Raw genomic sequence first — 20,067 nt, 5'->3', positions numbered from 1 at the left:
GGCTGCTCGGCACACCCAAGCCAGGTCTTGTGAGCGCTGTGTATGCTGTCGGGGGAGGTGACGGGCGGTAGGGAGGGAGGACACTGATGGTGTGCCAGGCAGAGAGAGTAACATGGACGAAGACAGGAATGCAGGCATGTGGCTCCTCGAGGCCCCCAGGAGCTGTTTGCGATGGTGGGAACTTAGGAGGGCGATAGGTTTGGGCTGGCGGTGTGCGCGGAGTGCCAAAGCAGTTGGGTGACGAGGGGCAGTCTAGAGCCCCTGAGGATTTTAAATAAAAGAGTGGCGGCGTGCCTGGGTGGCTTAGTCAGTTAAGCGTCGGACTTCGGCCCAGGTCACGATCTCATGGTTGTGAGTTCGAGCCCCGCATCGGGCTCTGTGCTGACAGCTCGGAGCCCGGAGCCTGCTTCGGATTCTGTGTCTCCGTCTCTCTCTCAAAAATAAATGCACATTAAAAAAAAAAAAAAAAAGTGGCAAGATACAGGTGTCATTTTACAGGGATCACTCTGGCAGTGGTGAGGAGGAGCCCTGGGGGCACCGCGGGATGGGATCCAATGAATGGCATGTGCATTGAGTGCCTCCTCTGTGAAAGGTCCTTTTTGAGCAATGGACACAGCTGTGAGCAAGTCAGACCAGACGCCCCTGCCCGCCTGAAGCTCGCGTCCCGGCACAGGGGTCAGGCAGTGAAGACATATGAGAACAAGGGAATTTCAAACAGCAATGAGTGTTTTAGAGACAATCGAAGGGTGTGACCGAGGTGATGTGGCAGTGACTTTTCTGCGGCGCAGGGGGCCTTCTTTACCTGAAGGGAGTCTGAGAAGACCTCAGAGCAGTGCCACCTGGCTGAGACCACGAAGCTGTGAGTCAGGCAAACGAAGCTTTGAGGGCAGAGCCTTCCGGGAAGAGGAGAGAGCAGGTGCAAAGGCCCAGAGGTGGGCTCGTGCTTGGGGGTGTTTGAGGAACAGGACTAAGACCTGGGTGACCAAAGCGTGGTGAGTCGGGGCAAGAGGAGCCAGAAGAGGTGGATAGAAGCCAGATTGGGGACCCTGAGGGCCTCACGAAAGCTTTGGTCTTTACCCTAAATGCAGCAGGAAGCCATCAGAGAGGCATGATGTAACCTGATTTTTTTTTTTAATGTTTATTTAATTTTGAGAGACAGGGAAAGAGACAGAGTACGAGCAGGGGAGGGGCAGAGAGAGAGAGGGGGAGACACAGAATCCGAAGCGGGCTCCGGGCTGTCAGCACAGAGCCCAACGCGGGGCTCAAACCCATGAACTACAAGATCATGACCTGAGTCGAAGTTGGACAGTTAACCGACCGAGCCACCTAGGCGCCCCAGCATAACCTGATTTTTAAAACAACATTGCCTTGTGCTTGTGATGGAGGTGGGGCAGAGACCCAGGAAGATCACCGGGATTGCAGTGGCCCACACAGGACAGGGTAGTGGCTCAGACCAAAATGGGAGCTGTGAATCTGGGCAGAAGCTATTGGATTTGGAGTATCTTTTAAGCCACTAATTCTCAAACCTGGCTACACATTGGACTACTTTAGGGAGCTTTGAAAAAGTACCGGTGCCCGGGCCCCGCCCCCAGAGATTCTGCTCTGATTGGTTTGGGGCAGAGCCCTGGGTGTTGGGGTGCTTTAAAGCTCCCAGGTGTCCCTTGTGTTCAGCTAGGTCTGAGAAGCTCTGTGCAGAAGGGTTGATTGACCGAATGGAGAGGGACTGGACAGTGTGCCATCCAGAGCCTTCGCTTGAGCAGCTCTAGGGGATTATTGGTGCCATTTAGTAAATGGGAACATCTAGGAGAACAGATTTTGGAGAGAAATCAAAGCTTCTGTTCTGGCCAACTGTGTATCACACATAAGCAGAGATGCCAGGTAAGCAGTAGGTAGCCAGGTGGAGGGTCAGGATCAGACAGCAGGGTTGAGGTCATTGGTGTCTAGAAGGCATGTGAGTCAGGGAACTGGATGTCAGGAGGAGGGCAGCTGGAGGGCTTCTGCCCTGGCATTCACGCCTGTGTCCTTTCACCCCATATTGACTTGCGTGGCCTCTCCAGGGATCTCCCCGGTCTAGCCCCTTGCACTTGGATGCAGGAGCGAATGGTTCTCACGGCTGCCGATCCCAAATGAATGAGAACCAAAGACTATTCCCCAAACACCAGTCTGCTGCTCATTCGTGTGTTTCGCTAGTGGCCCCAAAGAAACCTGGGCCCCAAAATGAAGCAACTCAAACGTGTCCTAAATACATGCCCCATCTCACCTGCCTTTCCCCTCCCAGCACATGACATGTTATGCAAAACCCGGTGTGTACAGAGAGAGTGGGAGGCCCTGGGGCCGAGTTGGGAGCCTCGATCTCACACTGAAAACAGATCAACCTGGGGCTCCTTGCTAACACTGCAGGGGAGTCTGTTTTTAGAAAGGTGTCACTAAGGGGTCTAAGGAGTTCCGTAACAGGATTATAATGTTTTGTATCTCAGGAATTCGTGCTGTATACGGTCCTGCAGGAGAACCTATATGCAAAGGTTATAAACAACATATAACAACGTATGCATTGTTTCCCATTTGGGTTTGTTAGTATTGCTGGGTTATAATTAAAGACAAAAAGTCTCTCACAGTCTTCCGCAAACAGTTAACAGACCGCTTCCAGCTTTGAAATTCTTCCTGCAGTCGTAACAATTGCAGTTGAACAGTTGCAACCACCCCCAGCTTTCTGGACCATTTAGCAATCATTTCCTCCGACACAGTAGGAAATGGGTCCATGTAGAGCTTGAGCAGAAAAGGGAAGAGGGAAATGGCACACAAAGGTGTGAATGGCCGCCTTGGAGGTGAGGTTCCCATGGGAAATGGGGTAAAAAGGACAGGCCTGGAAGGAGAGAGAAAGAGGCCAAAGGGGCCTCACTTGGCAGGGGCGCTGGCCTAGAGGTCACAGGGTGTGGGCAGAGCACAAGTCAGATCGGTGTTTGGTATCTGGTGCCCTCTCCTTGCTCGCTCTAAGAGGATGTGATGTCATCAAGGAGCTTTTTGTGTTCCTGAAACACTTAAGAGGTCCAGAGAGGCTCTGAGTGCCTGGACTCAGAAACTCTTATCTTGGTGCCGGTCTCCCTCCCCGCCGCCCCGCCCCACCCTCCAATTTCATCACTTCTTCCTTTCCCTTTGCAAATCCATTTCAGTGCCTCATCCTGTGAGCTTCTTCAGGAATCCCGAGGGATTCCTGTTAACATTTAGATCTGGGACAATGTCTATCTCCCGGAAGCTGCTTAAAGCTGGAAGGCGTAGCTTGTCTCTTTCTGTCCCGGCTGCCAGGAAGCTCAAAGCTAAGCGCTTCATAATCTCGCAATAATTGTGTAAACCCTTTTGGTCATTTACTAACTAATCGCTTACTAACCTCATTATAAACTATCTCAAATCTGAGGGGCCCCTGGGTGGCTCAGTCAGTTAAGCATCTGACTTCAGGTCAGGTCATAATCTTGCAATTCATGAGTTCAAGCCGCTCGTCATTGGGTTCTCCACTATCAGCACAGAGCCTGCTTGGGATCCCCTGTCTCCTTCCCTCTCTGCCCCTCTCCCCTCAAAAATAAATAAACATTAAACAAAATTTATTTGATTTTAATTTTTTTTAATGTTTATTTTTGACACAGAGAGAGACAGAGCATGAGCGGGGAAGGGGCAGAGAGGGAGGGAGACACAGAATCCAAAGCAGGCTCCAGGCTCTGAGCCGTCAGCACAGAGCCCGACGCGGGGCTCGAACTCACGGACCGCGAGGTCGTGACCTGAGCCGATGCCAGACGCTCAACCGACTGAGCCACCCAGGCGCCCCTAAAAAAAAGTTTTTTTAATTATCTCAAATCTGAGATTTGACAAAGGAGGCCTATAAATCAATTTAACTACATTGTTAAGGAAAAGAAAATTCATCAGTCTGTCTGCCGCTGCCTCTCCCTCCCTTCGAGTCCCGTCTTGTGAACACCTTGCTGTAGACAGACCTCGCGTGACTATCCCAGACCACTGCAGGCCACTGATTTCGGTTCCAGCTGCCGAAACCCATCCATGGATATCAGGACCCATTGTGCAGTTCGTGTGTTCCCTCCTGGAGCCTCTCTCGGCGACGTTATCGATCGCATGTTGCATGTAGAGTCAGTTAGCAAGTACAGTAAACCCTTGTGTGCTAGCGTAATTCATTCTGGGAACATGCTTGTAATCCAAAACACTCGCATATGGAAGCGAGTTTCAAGAACTGTTGGCTCAGTTGTGATCATGCGACGTTCTGCATCCCATACGACTCACGTTGCAAGACATCGCTCATTTATCAAGTTAAAACTTACTAAAAATGTTTGCTCATCTTGCGGAACGCTCGCTGAAAAAGTTACTGGCCATCCGAGGTTTGATGTATTTACTTGGACCAGCGGCAAGACGGCGTGGTGGCAGGCCCGCAGAAACAGAGGAGGAACAGCACCGGGCCCTCCCCCCAGCATGCCGGGTGAGGGTGGAGGTACTGACCCAGTCCCCAGGTCAGGGGGTAATTCGAGCCGGCTGCTACATCCTCCCTCATTCCAGGCAACATCTCATAGCTGTCACGGAGCAACTTAGAAACACCCCCTGAAAAATCTTTCGGGCCCCAGAGAGAAGCGAGTGACCCATTTAGGGATTACCTACCTCCACCTTTCTGTGAAGGAGACAGGTGGCCTGTGACACAGGCCTGAGGCTGGTCACCATGTTCCTGGCAGAGCTGATGGAGAGAGAGTTTCTGCCTGGACAGCAGGTGTGCTCACATCTCCCTCCCAGGGCCCCTGCAACACTTTAGGCAAGTTTCATCCTTGTTGCTTCAAATACATGAGGATATTGAGGCCTTAGATTCGTTGGTATTTCTTTGGAAGTTTCTCTGTTGCTTTTTTTTTTAATGTTTATTTATTTATTTTGAAAGAGAGAGTACAAATGGGGAGGGTCAGAGAGAGAGAGAGAGAGAGAGAGAGAGAATTCCAAGCAGGCTCCATGCTCTCGGCACAGAGCCCACCTCGGTGCTTAATCTCATGAACCGCAAGATCATGACCTGAGCTGAAATCAAGAGGCAGCCACTTAACTGACGAAGCCCCCCAGTCACCCCTCTATTACTTTTCATCATGTCCTTTTTACGCCATCATGTTGTCCTAGATACTTACTGAAACGGGCCTGCTTCAGTTTTTGAGAGAGAAAACATATGCACACACGTGCACATGCACAGGGGGAGGGCAGAGAGACAGAGAGAGAGAGGGAGAATCCCAAGCAGGTTCCTTGCTGTCAGTGTAGAGCCTGATGCAGGGCTCGATCTCACGAACCGTGAGATCGTGACCTGAGCATAAATCAAAGAGTTTGACCCTTAACCACCTGAGCCACCCAGGTGCCCTGATACAGGCCTGTTTCAGTCTTAATGGTAACATGCTGATACAGTTGTTGGCAGAATAATATTATGGCATGAGGGCAGTTTGAAAAAGCCTCTTCAGGGCTCTTAACAGCAATGTCCGATAAATACATACGTTGTCTTCTGATGGAGGTGAGGGCTCTAGACTTGGATTGCCTGGGTCTGAATCCTGGTTCTGCCATCTGTTAGCCATGTGACCTTGGGAAGTTGCTTCATTTCTTTGCTTTAGTTATCTCATCTGTAAAATGGGTAATAACAGTCTCTGCCTCACAGGTTTATTGGCGGAATTAACTGACAAAATACAGTAAGGCACGTGGAACGGTGTCTGGCATAGAGCACTCCATAAATGTCTGTTGTATCATCATTATCATTCAGCTTGGTTTGTTGAATACACGCTCTGTGGCAGGCCCTGGGCAATTCACTGGGGCTGCAAGTTGAAAGACATTGTCTCTATCCTCCAGGAATTTATAGCTGTGGAGGAGAGATCAGCGTGTACTTAAGCGATCCGTGTTGAGACCAATAAATACAGGCTGGAACAGCACAAAAGCCAAGTGATGGCTTCTCTCTTGGGTGTGGCCTGGGGCCACGAGGAAGAAGGCAGAGGAGGTGATCCCTGAGTGGGTTTTGGCTCCGGTACAAGAGGCGAACAGGCTGGGCAGAGGTGCTGATGTGAGTCCCTGGGGGTACAAGGTGAAAGTCTCGGAGAGCATGGTGCCTTTGGGAAGCCGCAGGTGGTCCACAGCCAGGGGACTGCTGGGGCAGGGACAGGGGGAGACCCTGGGTCAGTGGTCTGAGGCTGCGTTGTGGTGGCCCTGCTCGAGCCCTGACCGGGAGCTCGGACCCTGGGCCGGGCGAAGGCTCTGCGAAGCCTGTGAAGGTGTCCAGGCAGGGAGAATAGTATGATCAGATTCCCATTTTAGAAAGTTTACTCTGGGAAATAGGAGAATAGGCCGGGGTGGGAGGTGGCTCTAACATCTGGGGCGCGTGAGGATGGGCCGGAACGAAGGCCGTGACAGCGGCTTGGAGGGGAGGATATGGGATTCGAGGCACGGTTTGGGACAGGAGTAACCTGGTGGAGTAGGAGGGGTAAGGGGTAAGCGAGGGTAGATAGAGGCACCACGGGCCAGGGAAGTGAGAATGGGAGGGGCGGTTTGGAGCGAAAGGAATGGATTCAGTTGTAGCATGTTGAATCTGGGGGGTTGGTTTTCCTCGGTTTTAATGTCTCTTGAACAACCAGGTGGAGATGTCTGCAGCCCGAAAAGAGGCCTGAGTTGGAGCCCACGATTGGGCATCACCACTGGGTGTGATGGGGGAGGACTGTCAGCAGGGGGCCGGGTGCAGAATGAGCAGGGGACGGGGCTGGTGGGGGATCCCTGAGGGACACCGGGGTCCAGCAGGGGTAACAGCCCAAGGGAGAGCAAGAGGCAGGGGGACACCCAGAGGGAGCAGAGCAGCCTCAGGAGAGAGTGACAGAAGGAGGGACTGGTGGTCACAGGAGATCCAAGGGAGTTGAGGGCCTAGAACCGACCTTTGGGTTTGGCCACAGGGAGTTGCTCAGTGACCTGGTGACAGGTGTTCCTGGTGTGAAGACGACAGGCACCGAGAGCAGTGAACCAGAGTCAGGGAGAGATAGTAGAGACAGAAGTGCACACGACCTCGACAAGCTTAGCTGTGAGGGGTGGGAGGGCCCGGAGTGTGCGCACAACATGAGGGAGAAGCTTTGAGCTAAAGGTCTGGGGCCCCTGAGGGCCAGGATTAGCCGGGACCCTCACCCTCCAAGCTGGTGGTTTATCCCAGCTGCCTCAGTTTTCTCTGAAATAGAAAAGGAAGTAGGTGGGGGTTGAGGAAGGTACTGGAAGTTTGGGCTAGCCCCTAAGGGGAACGATTGACAGAATCATATCACACCTCCCTGCCCCAGATTTAAACGGATTCCACTACGAGACCAAACATATATTTGAGGAACGTCTGAGTATCATGGGCCTATAAATTCTTTAGTGTCTTAACTTGCTGTGTGCACAGAGAAAAGACTGGAAGGATATGCTCCCAAATGTTGATTATACAGATCTCTGGGCGATAAAATCAAAGGGTAGGTTTTTCCCTTTTAATTTTCTCGTCTATTTTTTTTTAATCATGAAGAAGTATTACTGTGGAAATGAGGGGGGGAAATCGGTACATTGTGGTCTGCCAGGCTGCAGTAGCCTGGGAGCCCCAAGACAGCCCTGTGAGATGCGTAAGGACGGGGGGGTGGGCGGTTCTCAGTAACGCAGGCGTCACAACATTGGCAGAAATGTCTCAGCAGGCCTAGCGACTCCCTGCCGTCTGTCCAGAATGGTACAGAACGAAATTCCTTACCATGAACTAATCACAGGAAGTTCTGAAGTCTGTGGAGATAAGCACAGAAGAGAATATTAAGGAAGGGAGGAAGGGAGGAAGGGAGGGAGGGAAGGAAGGGAAGGGAAGGGAAGGGAAGGGAAGGGAAGGGAAGGGAAGGGAAGGGAAGGGAAGGAGGGAGGGAGGGAGGGAGAAAGGAAAGGAAAGGAAAGGAAAGGAAAGGAAAGGAAAGGAAAGGAAAGGAAAGGAAAGGAAAGAGGGAGGGAGGAAAGGGGAAAGGAAGGGAAGGGAAGGGAAGAAGGAAAAGGAAAAGACGTTGGAGGCAAAGGCAGGAAAGCACCTGTGTCACAGATCCTCTGTCTCAGGGACTGGCCCAGCTGGCCTCTGGGTCTGAAGGATGGACTTGCTGGGCAGATGGGGTCTTGCCTGGAAGGGAATGAGCCTTCTAGGGGATTTATGTAAATAGAGTCCTGCTGGAGGGGACAGGCTTTTAAAAAAAGCTGAACTGTGGGGCACGTGGGTGGCAGTTGAGCATCTGACTGTGAGCTCAGGTCATGATCTCACAGTTCGTGAGTTCGAGCCCCGCGTCGGGCTCTGTGCTGACGGCTGGGAGCCCGGAGCCGGCTTCGGATTCTGTGTCCCCCTGTCTCTCTGCCCCTCCCCTACTCGCTCTCTGTCTCTCTGTCTCTCTCTCTCTCTCTCAAAAATTAATAAACGTTAAAATAAATAAATAAAAATTAAAAAAAATAAAAAGGCCGTGCTGTTACATGATGTGCCCTGGTCTGGAATAGCAGGCGATAATGAGAATACCGGAAGAGAGTTCCAATTGCCCTTTGCAGTTTAGGGTTTTCCTCTTGTAGGCCTTTACGTGGGGCCTCCTGAGGTTTACAGCAAATTCTGGGACCTTAAAAACTGGATGTGGGGGGAAAATAGCGACCTGAGCCTTCATTTAGGAAAACTCTGCCCCATTGATTTATCTCCTTGGGCAGACGGTGTTCCTTAGGGCTTTTCCTTTGTGCATGAGGAGTGACATCCAGTTGTGGTTTTGTGCCTTCAGGATTCATACAAGTTCACACGGTTGCCCAGACTCAATGACCTTTTGCATTAAAGAGTATTAATGTGGCCTTCTGGGCTTCTGTGGGGCCCTCTCTGCCTGGACCAGAGCCCTTCCCAATCCCCTTTTATTTTTTTATTTTTTCAAAGGGTTAAGAACATTTTTTTAAGTTTGTTTATTTATTTATTTATTTTGAGAGAGAGAGAGAGAGAGACAGCATAAGTGGGAGTGGGGCAGAGAGAGGTGGGGAGAGAGAGAGAATCTCAAGCAGGCTCCAAGCTGTCAGTACAGAGCCTGACGCAGGGGTTTGAACCCACAAAGCCGCAAGATCGTGACCTGAGCCAAAACCAAGAGTCGGACGCTTTAACTGACTGAAGCTACCCAGGCACCCTCCTTCTGGATCCTCTTTCAAAGTCCAGTCATATGGGTGGTCGGGGTCCAGCTTTGCCCTTGTAAAGACTTCCAGACCCTAGTGCCTCAGGGCAGGGCCTCAGATAGCTCAAGATGAGATGTTCATAGCGTTTTGAATATAAAATTTAGTTAAGTTGGGCATATTCCTACTTTGGGTAGTTCCTTCCTGAGGTATATTTTTATGCTTGTATTTTTTAAAAAAAAAATTTTAGTGTTTATTTTTGAGAGAGAGAGAGAGAGAGAGAGAGAGAGAGAGAGAGAGAGAGCAGAGGAGGGGCAGAGAGAGAGGGAGACAGATGATCCGAAGCAGGCTCTGTGCTGAGATCAGAGAACCCGACTTGGGGCTCAAACTCGCTAACCATGAGATCGTACCTGAGCCGAAGTTGGACACTTACCCGACTGAGCCACCCAGGCGCCCCTTGCCTGTATTTTTAGAGTTTCTTTCTAATTGCAAAAGCCATATGTTCATATTAGAACATTTAAGAAATATGGTCAAGAAAATGCAAATAACCTGTGATCTGACTATGTGAGATATCCATTAATAATTTGGCACATGTCTTTGCCTTTATATATATATACAGCTGACCCTTGAACAATGTGGTATGAACTGCACGGGTCCACTTATACACGAATTTTTTTTATAAGAACAGTCCAGTACTGGAAATGTGTTTTCTCTTCCTTATGATTTTCTTAACATTTTCTTTCCTCTAGCTTTATTGTAAGAATATAGTGTAGGATACAAATAATGTACAATATATGTGTGAGTTGACTACTCACATTTTTGGTATTCTGGTCAACAGGAGGCTATTAGCAGTTAAGTTTCAGGTGAGTCAAAAGCCATATGTGGATTTTTGGCTGCACGGACCCCTCAGCCCTGCATTATTCAAGTGTCAACTGGGTATCAGATCTGTTCCGGAATGTCTTATATGCCATATACTCTTTGGAAGTCTGTGTGCCTTTAGCCATCTGTCATAGATGTTCTCCATGCTGATAGCTGTATACTTTTATAGCATATTTAATGCCAAGAAGGACGTCCTAAATGGCATCATATATATCACAGAGTCCTCACCTATCAAAGTTTGTTTGCTTTTAAAGTTTTTTTTTTTTTTAATGTTTTTATTCATTTTTGAGAGAGAGAGAGAGACAGAGCCCAGTGGGGAAGGGGCAGGGAGAGGGGGAGACAGAGAATCTGAAGGCTCCAGGCTCTGAGCTGTCAGCATAGGGCCTGACATGGGCCTCAAACTCACGAACCGTGAGATCATGACCTGAGCCAAAGTCGGACGCCCAACCGACTGAGCCACCCAACGCCCCTGCTTTTAAATTTTCTATCATAGGCTTTTCTGGCATCTGACGGTGTTTTGCAGACTAGGTGGGGTTTTTTCCTACTTTTTAAAAAAAAATTGTAATGAAACATATGACACAGTTGAAAGGGCATGAAGGATAATACAATGATATGATAATATGATCTCTCCACGCCCCCAGCCTCATACATAAAACATTACAAAGGTGGTTTAACCTCTTTGTTTCCCCCCCCACCCCCACTTTTCCTCTCCCAGCCTCCCCACCACCACGGAGGTGACTGTTACTCTGAATCACATGTAGTTTTCAGCATCTTGGTGCCCATAGTGCCTGTGTATCAGGATCCACATTTCTAGAAGTTTCTTCTCAGGACCTCATCTCTGTCCCACTCAAAGTCCTGAGCCTCCACCAATGAGAAGAGCATTCATGTGGATGAGCATGCCTTTGGCTTTTCTGGGCTCGTACTTGTCTGTTGCCCCATCGGCCTCAGGCAGACCAGTGGGGAAGCACAGCACCGTTCCTAGTGACATGTCGGCCACATGCTGCCCATCTCGAGTGTAAGCGGGTCCTTAACGAGACGGGAGAGCAGAGAAAGAGCTGGTGACGGAATGGTCAGCAGGGGAAAGTTGGCGGGGGGGGGGGGGGGGGGGCGCCAGCAAAGAGCCATATGAGGAGAGGGTGCATGCTGGCTGGAGACCCCAGAGAGGCACCCGAGGCCCTCTTTGAGACAACTTGCAAGTCTTCCCATAACTGAACCGTGGTCCTGAGTTGTTTCCTCCGCTGCCTGGGAGACACCCCTGCGCGTGCCCTCTGGCTCTGGTGCTCCTGCTCTATCCATCATCCTCTGGACAGGCCACCTCTGGCCACTGCTTGGACTGCCTCCGTCCCCAGGTGCCCCTGTCCTGCTACGTCCACCAGGATCCTCCCGGCCTTCCCGCCTCCCCTAGCTCCTGATGCACCAGTGGCCGTGGCTTTGGCCGGGTGCTCAGCCTCCTTGCTGTGTCTGGGCATCTGGGCATCCGCCCCAGCAGCTGTTTGGGACCCAGGCCCCCATCACTTCCATGCACTTTCCCACAATGCTCAGTGCGGTGTAGACTTTCGGGAGAGGGTCGGTACTTGATTTGTCTTTGCAGTTTCCATAGCTAGGGTCTTTGTCCCCGTGAGTCATTTTCGTAGCAAAAGACAAAACTCCAGCTCCCTGGTCTGTACAGCTTCTTCAGGGGCTCTTCCTATCCCAGAATTTCTCCTTCGTGGGAAAGGTGCTGACACCCCGTCTTCCTCCCCTCTAACCCGGGAACCCCTCGCTTGGCCTGTTACAGTCCGTCAGCCCTGAAATCCCCACCCACCCACCCTAGCCGACCGCACTGCCCCTCACCCGGGCCCCTTCGGGACTTGGGCGTGGCCCCCAGTTCTGTGGGCAGATGTTGCGTCAACTTCCCTGACGGTGGTGTCCCGTGGGCGCCCGCTGATGAGCACGGCCTCCTGTCACCTAGACCTTAGGTGGGGGGTGTGGAGCCGTCCCATCCCAGAGCCATGACTCGACCCAGTGTCAGGCCTGGTTCTTGACAGGGAGCCGGGCCACGCTGCTGGTGCCCCCCAGGCTGGCACCCTGAGCCCCCTCCTTTCTTGTCCTGCTTGCTTTTGCTCCTCCTTTTACCCCGTGCTAAAACTGACAGACCTTTTCCAGGCTAGAGGCTCTGGTGCTGAATGAGGTAGACCCGTCATGGAGCTCCTGGTCTAGCATAGTAATTCTCAGCCCTGCTGAGCGCTTTGTAAAAACGCGGGTGTCCACGCACCCTGACAGTTTTGTGTGGTAACCCCGCATTAGAGTCGGGGCATCCGGAGGTTGTTACAGGCGCAGTGTTGCGTCCAACACCCGGCCAAGAACACAGGCTACCTGCCTCGGTCCGTTTGGGGTGTTGTAACAAACTGTCAGAGACGGGCTGGCTTATAAACAAGAGAAAGTTATAGTTCTCGCTGCTCTATAGGCTGGGAAGTCCAAGATCGCGGTGCTGGCAGATTCAGCCTCTGGGGGAGGGCCCACTTCCTGGTTCGCAGACGGCCATCTTCTCGCTGTGTCCTCACATGGCAGAAGGGGTGAGGGAGCTCTCAGCAGTCACTATAAGGGCGCTAAGGCCCAGGCGCAAGGGCTCCACCCTAGTGACCTGACCACCTCCCCGAGGCCCCACCTCCCAATAGCACACACTGAGGGTTAGGAATTTGGGAGACACATTCGGTCCCTTGTTGTGCCCTGTGCTGAGCACTCTCTCAAGCTGGCCCCCTGCCCGTCCGTCCAGCCTCCCCTCTGCCTCCCCTGGATTCCACCGTGCCGATTTTCTCACCAGCCCCCAGACGGGCCGGGCTCACTCTCACCTTTTTGTCTTTACCTATGCCCCTCCTCTGGCCAGAATCCCTCTCCTCCCTCAGGACTACCTGGCATGCCTTAGGACCACCCTTAAGCCTCACCTCTTGAGAGGCGTCTGGGTGGCACAGTCAGTTCAGCATCCAGCTTCGGCTCAGGTCATGATTTCGCAGTTCGTGGGTTCGAGCCCTGCGTCAGGTTCTGTGCTGACAGCTCAGAGCCTGGAGCCTGCTTCGGATTCTGTGTCTGCCTCTCTCTCTGCCCCTTCCCCACTCGTGTTCTCTCTCTCTCTCTCTCTCTCTCTCTCTCTCTCTCTCTCTCAAAAATAAAAAAAACAACAAACCTCATCTCTTGAAACCTCTCTGGTTCCCTGGCTAGTTGGTACCTATTCCTCTGTGCTCTCTCAACACAACTGTCTTCTAGCATCATTAGCCTCCCAGAGACCAAGGGCCTAATGGGACAGAGACCTTGTTTGATACCTGAATCCATAGCAGTGAGCACTGGAGCACAGGCTGAGCACCAAGTAGGCCCCTGGCGAAGGCTGGTCATTGAGACCCTGCATAGGCCTGGACACCGCCCACTTTCCTTCTGCTTGGACAGGCACACGGGCCCCAGTAGACGCTGGTGGCACTTTGGGTCTGCTGTTGGCTCCACCGGAGGTGTTCACAGCTAGAACAAAATGCAGAGCACTCACGAGCATACGAAAGGATGGGATGGCAAACCGGGAGGGCACGTCGGGTCAGAAAGCAAGTCAGAGATCCGAAGGCCATGGTTCACAGTTGCTTTTGGATTCACAAGGACCAAATGTAGATTACCAGTGCTTCCTAACAATAGTATTGGTAAGAGAATAAAATAAAACGATTCTAGTTTAAGCAGTAGCCAGTGACATTCAGAGCTGCAGACTTTGATCTGGAAAAACTGAGCTGTGGGGTGTGAAGCCCGTTAGTAAAACTGCGCAAAGGCCCAAGGTGTTACTGGGAAATTTTAACGTAGACCAAACGGGAATGGGCGAGTCAAATCCTAACTGTAGTATTTACGTAGGAAAGAACGGATTCAGTGAAAACCACGTCACTGAGATGAAAGCAGAAAGATCATTAGGAACAGCCTCACTGTCTACTGGGGAAAATCATTTACTTTTCCACAGGAAAACTCATTGTCCATAAGTATCCATCGGTGTTGGCGTGATTCTGAACAGAGTCCACGTGTTGTTGGGATGAGACTGTCCTGTCCGTGTGTGTGTGTGTGTGTGTGTGTGTGTGTGTGTGTGTGTGTGTGTGTTTAGCTGCTGCTTCCAGGTGACCATCTCCACCACGGGGCGTCAGAACCGACGGAATCCCTGGCCCAGCCCTGACCCCTTTCCTCTTTCTCACAGGGCGCGGTGCCCAAAGGAAACGCCACTAAAGAATTCATCGAGAGTTTACAGCTGAAGCCCGGGCAGGTGGTGTACAAGTGTCCCAAATGCTGCAGCATTAAGCCCGACCGAGCCCACCACTGCAGGTACGCGTGCGCCCCGACCCCCTCCTCCCGACCTGGGCTCGCTTCCTCCCCTCCCCCACCTCTCACCTGCTCTGGAGTAGCACCCCCCACCCCACCCTGCCGCCTGCTTCAAGTGGGTGCCGTCAGCAACAAGACTTCTGGACGTCCCCTGCTCTGGGCAGGGAATGGCCACTGTGACTCTCCCTCCCCATCCCCGTGAGCTCACTAGATGGGAAAGGACGTTTGGTTTGGGCTCAGGACACCTGTCCTAAGACTTGACTCTCCCACAGCTGATGAAGCGCCCTGCCCTGACAGTCAAGCGCCCTTGACTGTCTCCGCCCGTTTCCGGATCTGTACAATTGAGGGGGTTCCTCCTCTTCCTACCTCGCGGCTTTATTAAGGGCACAGGAGACAAAGCTTTAGAAAATCATTCTGTGAGTGTCTAATACTTGACACACTTAAGAGGTGGGCCCCATTCGCTTAAATTTTAGCAAAGGGGTTGTTCTTGAATGAAGGCTTCTCTTTAAAACAAAACTTCGGGCACCTGGGTGGCTCAGTCAGTTGAGCGTCTGACTTCGGTTCAGGTCACGATCTCGCGGTTCATGAGTTTAAGCCCCACATTGCGGAGCCTGCTTTGGATCCTCTGTCCCCCTCTCTCTCTCTGCCCTTCCCCAGCTTGTGCTCTCTCTCAAAAATAAATTAACTTGAAAAAAAAAGGAAAAAACTTCTAGGGGCTCCTGGGTGGTTTGGTTGGTTGAATGTCTGCTCTCGATCTCAGGTCTTGATCTCGGGGTCGTGAGTTCGAGCCCCAAGTTGGAAGCCGCGCTGAGCATGAAGCCTACTTGGGGAAAAAACAAAAACAAAGCAAAACAAAACAAACAAACACCACACAACAACCTTCTAGAGGTTGTGACAATTGTAGAATTCGGCCCCGAGGGCCATCTCCCCATCTCCTCTGTGGTGATTTTTCCCTTTGGTTTTCAGATTTCTTCATTGTTTTGAGTCTTCTCAACAAGAAGACATCTAGCTGAAAACTGCATTTTCTCATTACAGGGGAACTTTAAATGATAAATTACAGAAATACAAACGTGTCATTTGGTCCCTTTTTCGGACTGGTGTGTGTTTGGGGCGGGAGGGTCACACCGAGGTCGCACAGCAGGTGAGTACCAGAGACAGGATTGGCTCCCAGTGTTTGCCGCTCCGGTTGGGGGGCTCTTTCCACTAGAATTCCAGTTTGGGGGGGGGGGAAATCATGTGACCTGATGTAATCGTATGGACGTTTCTCTGTCAGAGAGGTGGCGACCTCCCCAACAAGCTGGCACCTCTTGAACATGAGGGCCGAGGAGCTTGGTCATTGCTGTCTACTGTGGGGTGTTGGGCGGTTTGGAGAAGCTAAGTGTCTTTGCGCAGAGCCCGGTGTGGGCTGGTCACTTTACCTCTGAGATCTGTGACGGGGGCACCCGTCTAGCCTTTTCTGCCATCCGAGGCGTGGGAAGCCAGCTGTTTTCATCACCTGAACCAAAAGGCCCAGCTTGCTTGTGTGGTTCCTCAGGCCGTGACTCCAGGCGGCCCGGTGTGGTGGAACCGGCTCCGGCCTTGGCGTTGGAAGGCCAGCCGTGTCCCCGCCACACGTGTCCCCAGACCGTGGACCAGGCAGCACATCGCTCTGAGGCCGGCTCTGTCCCCCCGTAAAGGGACTTGCTGCCCCCCGGCTTGTGGGGGTTGAGTCTGGATAACGGAGTCAGCTCGCTGTCCAAGCAGAAGCCGTTTGTGGGTGGAGGCGGGTGCGGGCACTGGGGGTGCGCAGGGTTTATAGAAGAAACACGGAGCTGCGACCTTTGTAGAAGAGGACGTTCGGTGACCACAGTGGTTCTTTCTCTTTCCTCCCTGGGCCCTCGGCTGCCTCCCCTGCCTGGCATTTTCCTCACCGCCGCCTCCTCGCCTTTCTCGCCAGGATGATCCGAGGGAGGTATTCTTGAGTGCTAGTAAACAAATCAGCTTGAGCAAACAAGAGCCGCTGACTCAGATGAACTCTGGTGAGGCTGTCTGTGTGTCCCCTGTTCCTGCGTCAGGAAGCGTGTGCGACGGCTGCTCGTCTGTGAGGGCCCGTGGTGGCCCGGGCCGTCTGGGGACCCGCGGTTTGGGATACGCACGGTCTCCAGCCCGCCAGACGCAGCCGGGTTTTGCCTGGGCCGGGAGGCCCGCTGCCTGACTCGAGGGTTGCGGTCAGTCCCCCTGCTCAGGGGAAGGTGCGTGTCCACGTCCGTGAGCGCACACCCAGCTCTTTGGTTCCTGACCCCCCAACAGAGCCCGTGGAATTTACAACTGGCCCCGTTCCCTGAGCTCTGGTGGGTACCACAGACGCTTCCTGACCCTGGATGTGTAGATGCTCTTTCCAGCCCGGTGGTGGGTGGGTGGGTCTTCTTTCCACGGAGGGGCACTCTGGAACCCCAGGCTGCTTTCATCCCGGCGCTGAGGACCACGGAGGCATGTGGAAACCCCATAGGGAGCCGTTCACGCTAACGTGGACAGCCAGGGTGTTGGACTCATGCAATAGGTTCCTCTTGCACGAGGAGGCGGAGACCTGTGACCCTGGCAAAGCCTCACACCCCTCCACACACCCCTCGCCCCCACACGCACATAACGTGCTGAGGCTGGGACGGTCACGGACTGCTCAGGGCCCCTGTCTCTCTCTCGTGGTTATTATGACTGCCGATAAAACTTACACAGCAGTCGTATTGTTTTAAAAGCATTTGACCTACATCATCGCTAACCTTGGGAGATCGGGTCGGGGCCAATCCTGCAGAGGGTGGTTCGGAGAAGCTGAGTTTCTCTGCCCGGGGCCCAGAACGGGGATCTGAGAGCAGTGTTCTGTCCGCTACGCTGGACTGCCCTACCCGAAATTGTTGCGGAGCTGGGACCGGGATGCGGTAGATGTGCCTTTTTGCGTCTTTCCTCCTGTCCTGCTGGGCGTCCCATTCTGATGTGGTGGGGCCACTTCCCAGGCTAGCTCTTTCCCATCTGTGGCATCAGGACCCGCACTCAGCCGACCCTTGCTTGGTAAGCGCCTCTGCAGGGAGAGACACAGGCCCTCACGGACACAGCTGTGTCTCCCTGGTGGGCCATCACCCAGGCCAGGCAGGGGCCTCAGCCAGCTCCTCTGGGGCTGAGCGCCAAGGGCCTTCGGACCTCGCCAGAGAAGGAACACAGGCGAGAAGGAGCCTGAGGGCATGGGAGCCCGTGAGCTTGTTGGGCTCCACCAGGCATTTGACGGAAGTGCTTCGGGGCGTGAAAAATGGCAGGGAACCTGGAGGAAGAGGGAAGGAGAGGCATCGCCGTCTTCTGGAACATTGATTTAAAAACACGGAAGGGCTCAGGAAACCCCGAAGGCAGGAACGTCAAAAAATACCTCCGTCGAAGACGTTTCGTCTCTCCAGTGACTGTTAGCGCAGGTTGAGGACCAGCCGCCAGGCCCTGGTGCCTGTGCCCCAGGAGCTCGCCCGCCCGCAGCGTCTCGCACGGGGGGCACAAAATGGTGCCCAAGAGGAGTCCCAGGAGGGGGCTGGTGCGCTCAGTACGGAAAGAGCAGCGAGGAGCCCCAGAGAGAAGAGGTTCTGCCGGGCGGCAAGCCTGGGTAAAGGGCCCCCTGCCTGCCTTGTCTGGGGAGGGGACCCCGCAGAGCCCCCGGCCCACCCAGCCACGGGGAACGGGAAGAGGGCTGGCTCTGAGGCGACCGATACCCCAGTGAGGTGTCCAGGGTTGTGGGAGGCCGCATTTTTTCCTTCCTCCTGACAGATGGCCCCTGAGGCGGAGCAGCTGGGCGGCCCCGGGCAGGCCTTGCCCTTGTTCTCCAGGCCCCAAGTGCAGAACCGTTCAGGCTGCTAGTTTTGAGAGCCGTGGGTGAGACGGCCCCTGATCAGGGCCATGTTCACAGATGGACTCCCCCCACCCACACGTGCCACCTCCCGGCCCCAGAGCCTGCCTCCGAACAACGGCGCCAGCCGGGAAAGAGGGACCACCTCGGCATTCCGTGTCTCCGCGGGCAGGAAGCTCGGAGCCTGGCACTCGGGGCCACCTTCTGTAGCCCAGCTGCTGTCCTCACTTGTCCCTGCTCCCTGGAGGAGGAGAAGTGTTCTGGTGTGGCCTCCCAGGGACACGTAACCCGTTGCGAAACTCACTTCTTGGGGCGCACGCGGGGTCTCTCGAGAAGCTGGGAGGAGAGCAAAGGACGGATGTGACAGCTCGTGGAAACCCTGGGCGGCTTTCGGAGGATGTCAGGCCACTCGACCCCTCCGTGCTGCTGAGCAAACACTGCCTCAGAGCACCTACCAGAAGCCCCTTGGAGAAGGTGGCGGTGGCACTGAGCTGCCAGGCACCCCTCCCCTCGGGAGTTTGGGCCCCAGATTGGAAGGGAGCTAAGACCCCAGGGCTGAGGAAGGACTTGCAAGGTGGCCCCATGAAGGGAATGTGGGGCCTGGTGGCTGCGGCCCAGGATGCAGGGAGCAGCTCATTCTTCACTGTCTACTTGTCTGTGCTTTGAAACTTGTCTACTAGAGGAGGCGCCCGGGTGGCTCAGTCGGTTCAGCGTCCGGCTTCGGCTCAGGTCATGATCTCACAGTTCGTGAGTTCGAACCCCGCATCAGGCTCTCTGCTGTCAGCGCAGAGCCTGCTTCGGATCCTCTGTCCCCCTCTCTTTCTGCCCCTCCCCCACTTGCACACACGTGCTCTCTCAAAAATAAACATTTTGAAAATTATTAAACGTGTATACTGGGAACAAGTGTTAGCTAATGAAATATACATTACACATATTCACATGTATGTTTGTAATTGGAAACACATGCATACAGAGAGAGATGGGTTTATATCCCTGACTTTATATCCCTCCAGGTCCCTTTCGTGCCTCCTTCTTCTCCTGCTCTCCAGGCTCCCAGGGAGATTCTGGAGCCGGGCCAGCATCTCTGAGATGTGCCCATTTCCCCTGTATTAGGGAGGACCTTCAAGGTTGTGGAGAAGAACAAGGGTGGAGACTGACCAGGCCCCCCCAATCTGTTGTCACCTTTTCCTTACAACACTTACCTCCTGTGGATGGGGAAACTGAGGCCCCCAAGCTTGGCCAGCCTGACCAGGGTAGCTCAGCAGCCCCAGGTCTGGCTTGCCACCAAAGCTCACACTGTGCTTAGAAAAAGCCACACGTGGGGCACCTGGGTGGCTCAGTCGGTTAAGCGGCCGACTTTGGCTCGGGTCATGATCTCACAGTCCGTGAGTTTGAGACCCGCGTCGGGCTCTGTGCTGACCGCTCAGAGCCTGGAGCCTGTTTCAGCCTCTCTCTCTGACCCTCCCCCATTCATGCTCTGTCTCTCTCTGTCTCAAAAATAAATAAACATTAAAAAAAAAAATTAAAAAAAAAAAAAAGAAAAAGCCACACGTCCTCCTTGGGGTGCGGATGAGTCCACAGCCCCGAGTTGGCCGTGGCTGTCCTTCAGAGTGGTCTGCGCCTCCTGGCCTGGAGTGTGGGGAGCAGCTCACGTCCACACCCAGAAGAGCTCCTTCCCTGCTGTCCCTGCCCTGACTGTCGGCCAGCCAGAGCTCAGCAAGTGTGAGCTCCCCCCGTGTGACCCTGATGAGAGCCCTTCTGCCGGGCTCCACTTGCCACAGCCCACGGTGTGCTTGATGAACAACCTGAGATAAAGTTAGTTGTGGAAACGGGTGGAAAGAAAAGCTGGGGTGAACTGAGGGGCCTTC

The 20,067-nt window shown here is 53.4% G+C and overlaps 1 protein-coding gene across 7 annotated transcripts in view; it reads left to right on the top strand.

Moving 5' to 3' along the window:
* The window catches only part of ZDHHC3 (zinc finger DHHC-type palmitoyltransferase 3), a 59,902-nt gene that overhangs the window by 19,833 nt on the left and 20,002 nt on the right, over positions 1–20,067 (top strand). For all 7 annotated transcript variants that reach the window (XM_019820386.3, XM_045049031.1, XM_019820393.3 and 4 more), the window contains one exon: positions 14,222–14,346. In XM_019820386.3, coding sequence (XP_019675945.1) covers positions 14,222–14,346 — 125 coding nt within the window. The remainder of the gene's footprint in view (positions 1–14,221; positions 14,347–20,067) is intronic.

Source organism: Felis catus, chromosome A2 (assembly GCF_018350175.1).
Source record: "Felis catus isolate Fca126 chromosome A2, F.catus_Fca126_mat1.0, whole genome shotgun sequence".
Taxonomy (NCBI): Eukaryota; Metazoa; Chordata; class Mammalia; order Carnivora; family Felidae; genus Felis; species Felis catus.
The sequence above is the reverse complement of the archived record's forward strand: the minus strand, read 5'-3'. Positions and strand labels throughout refer to the sequence as shown.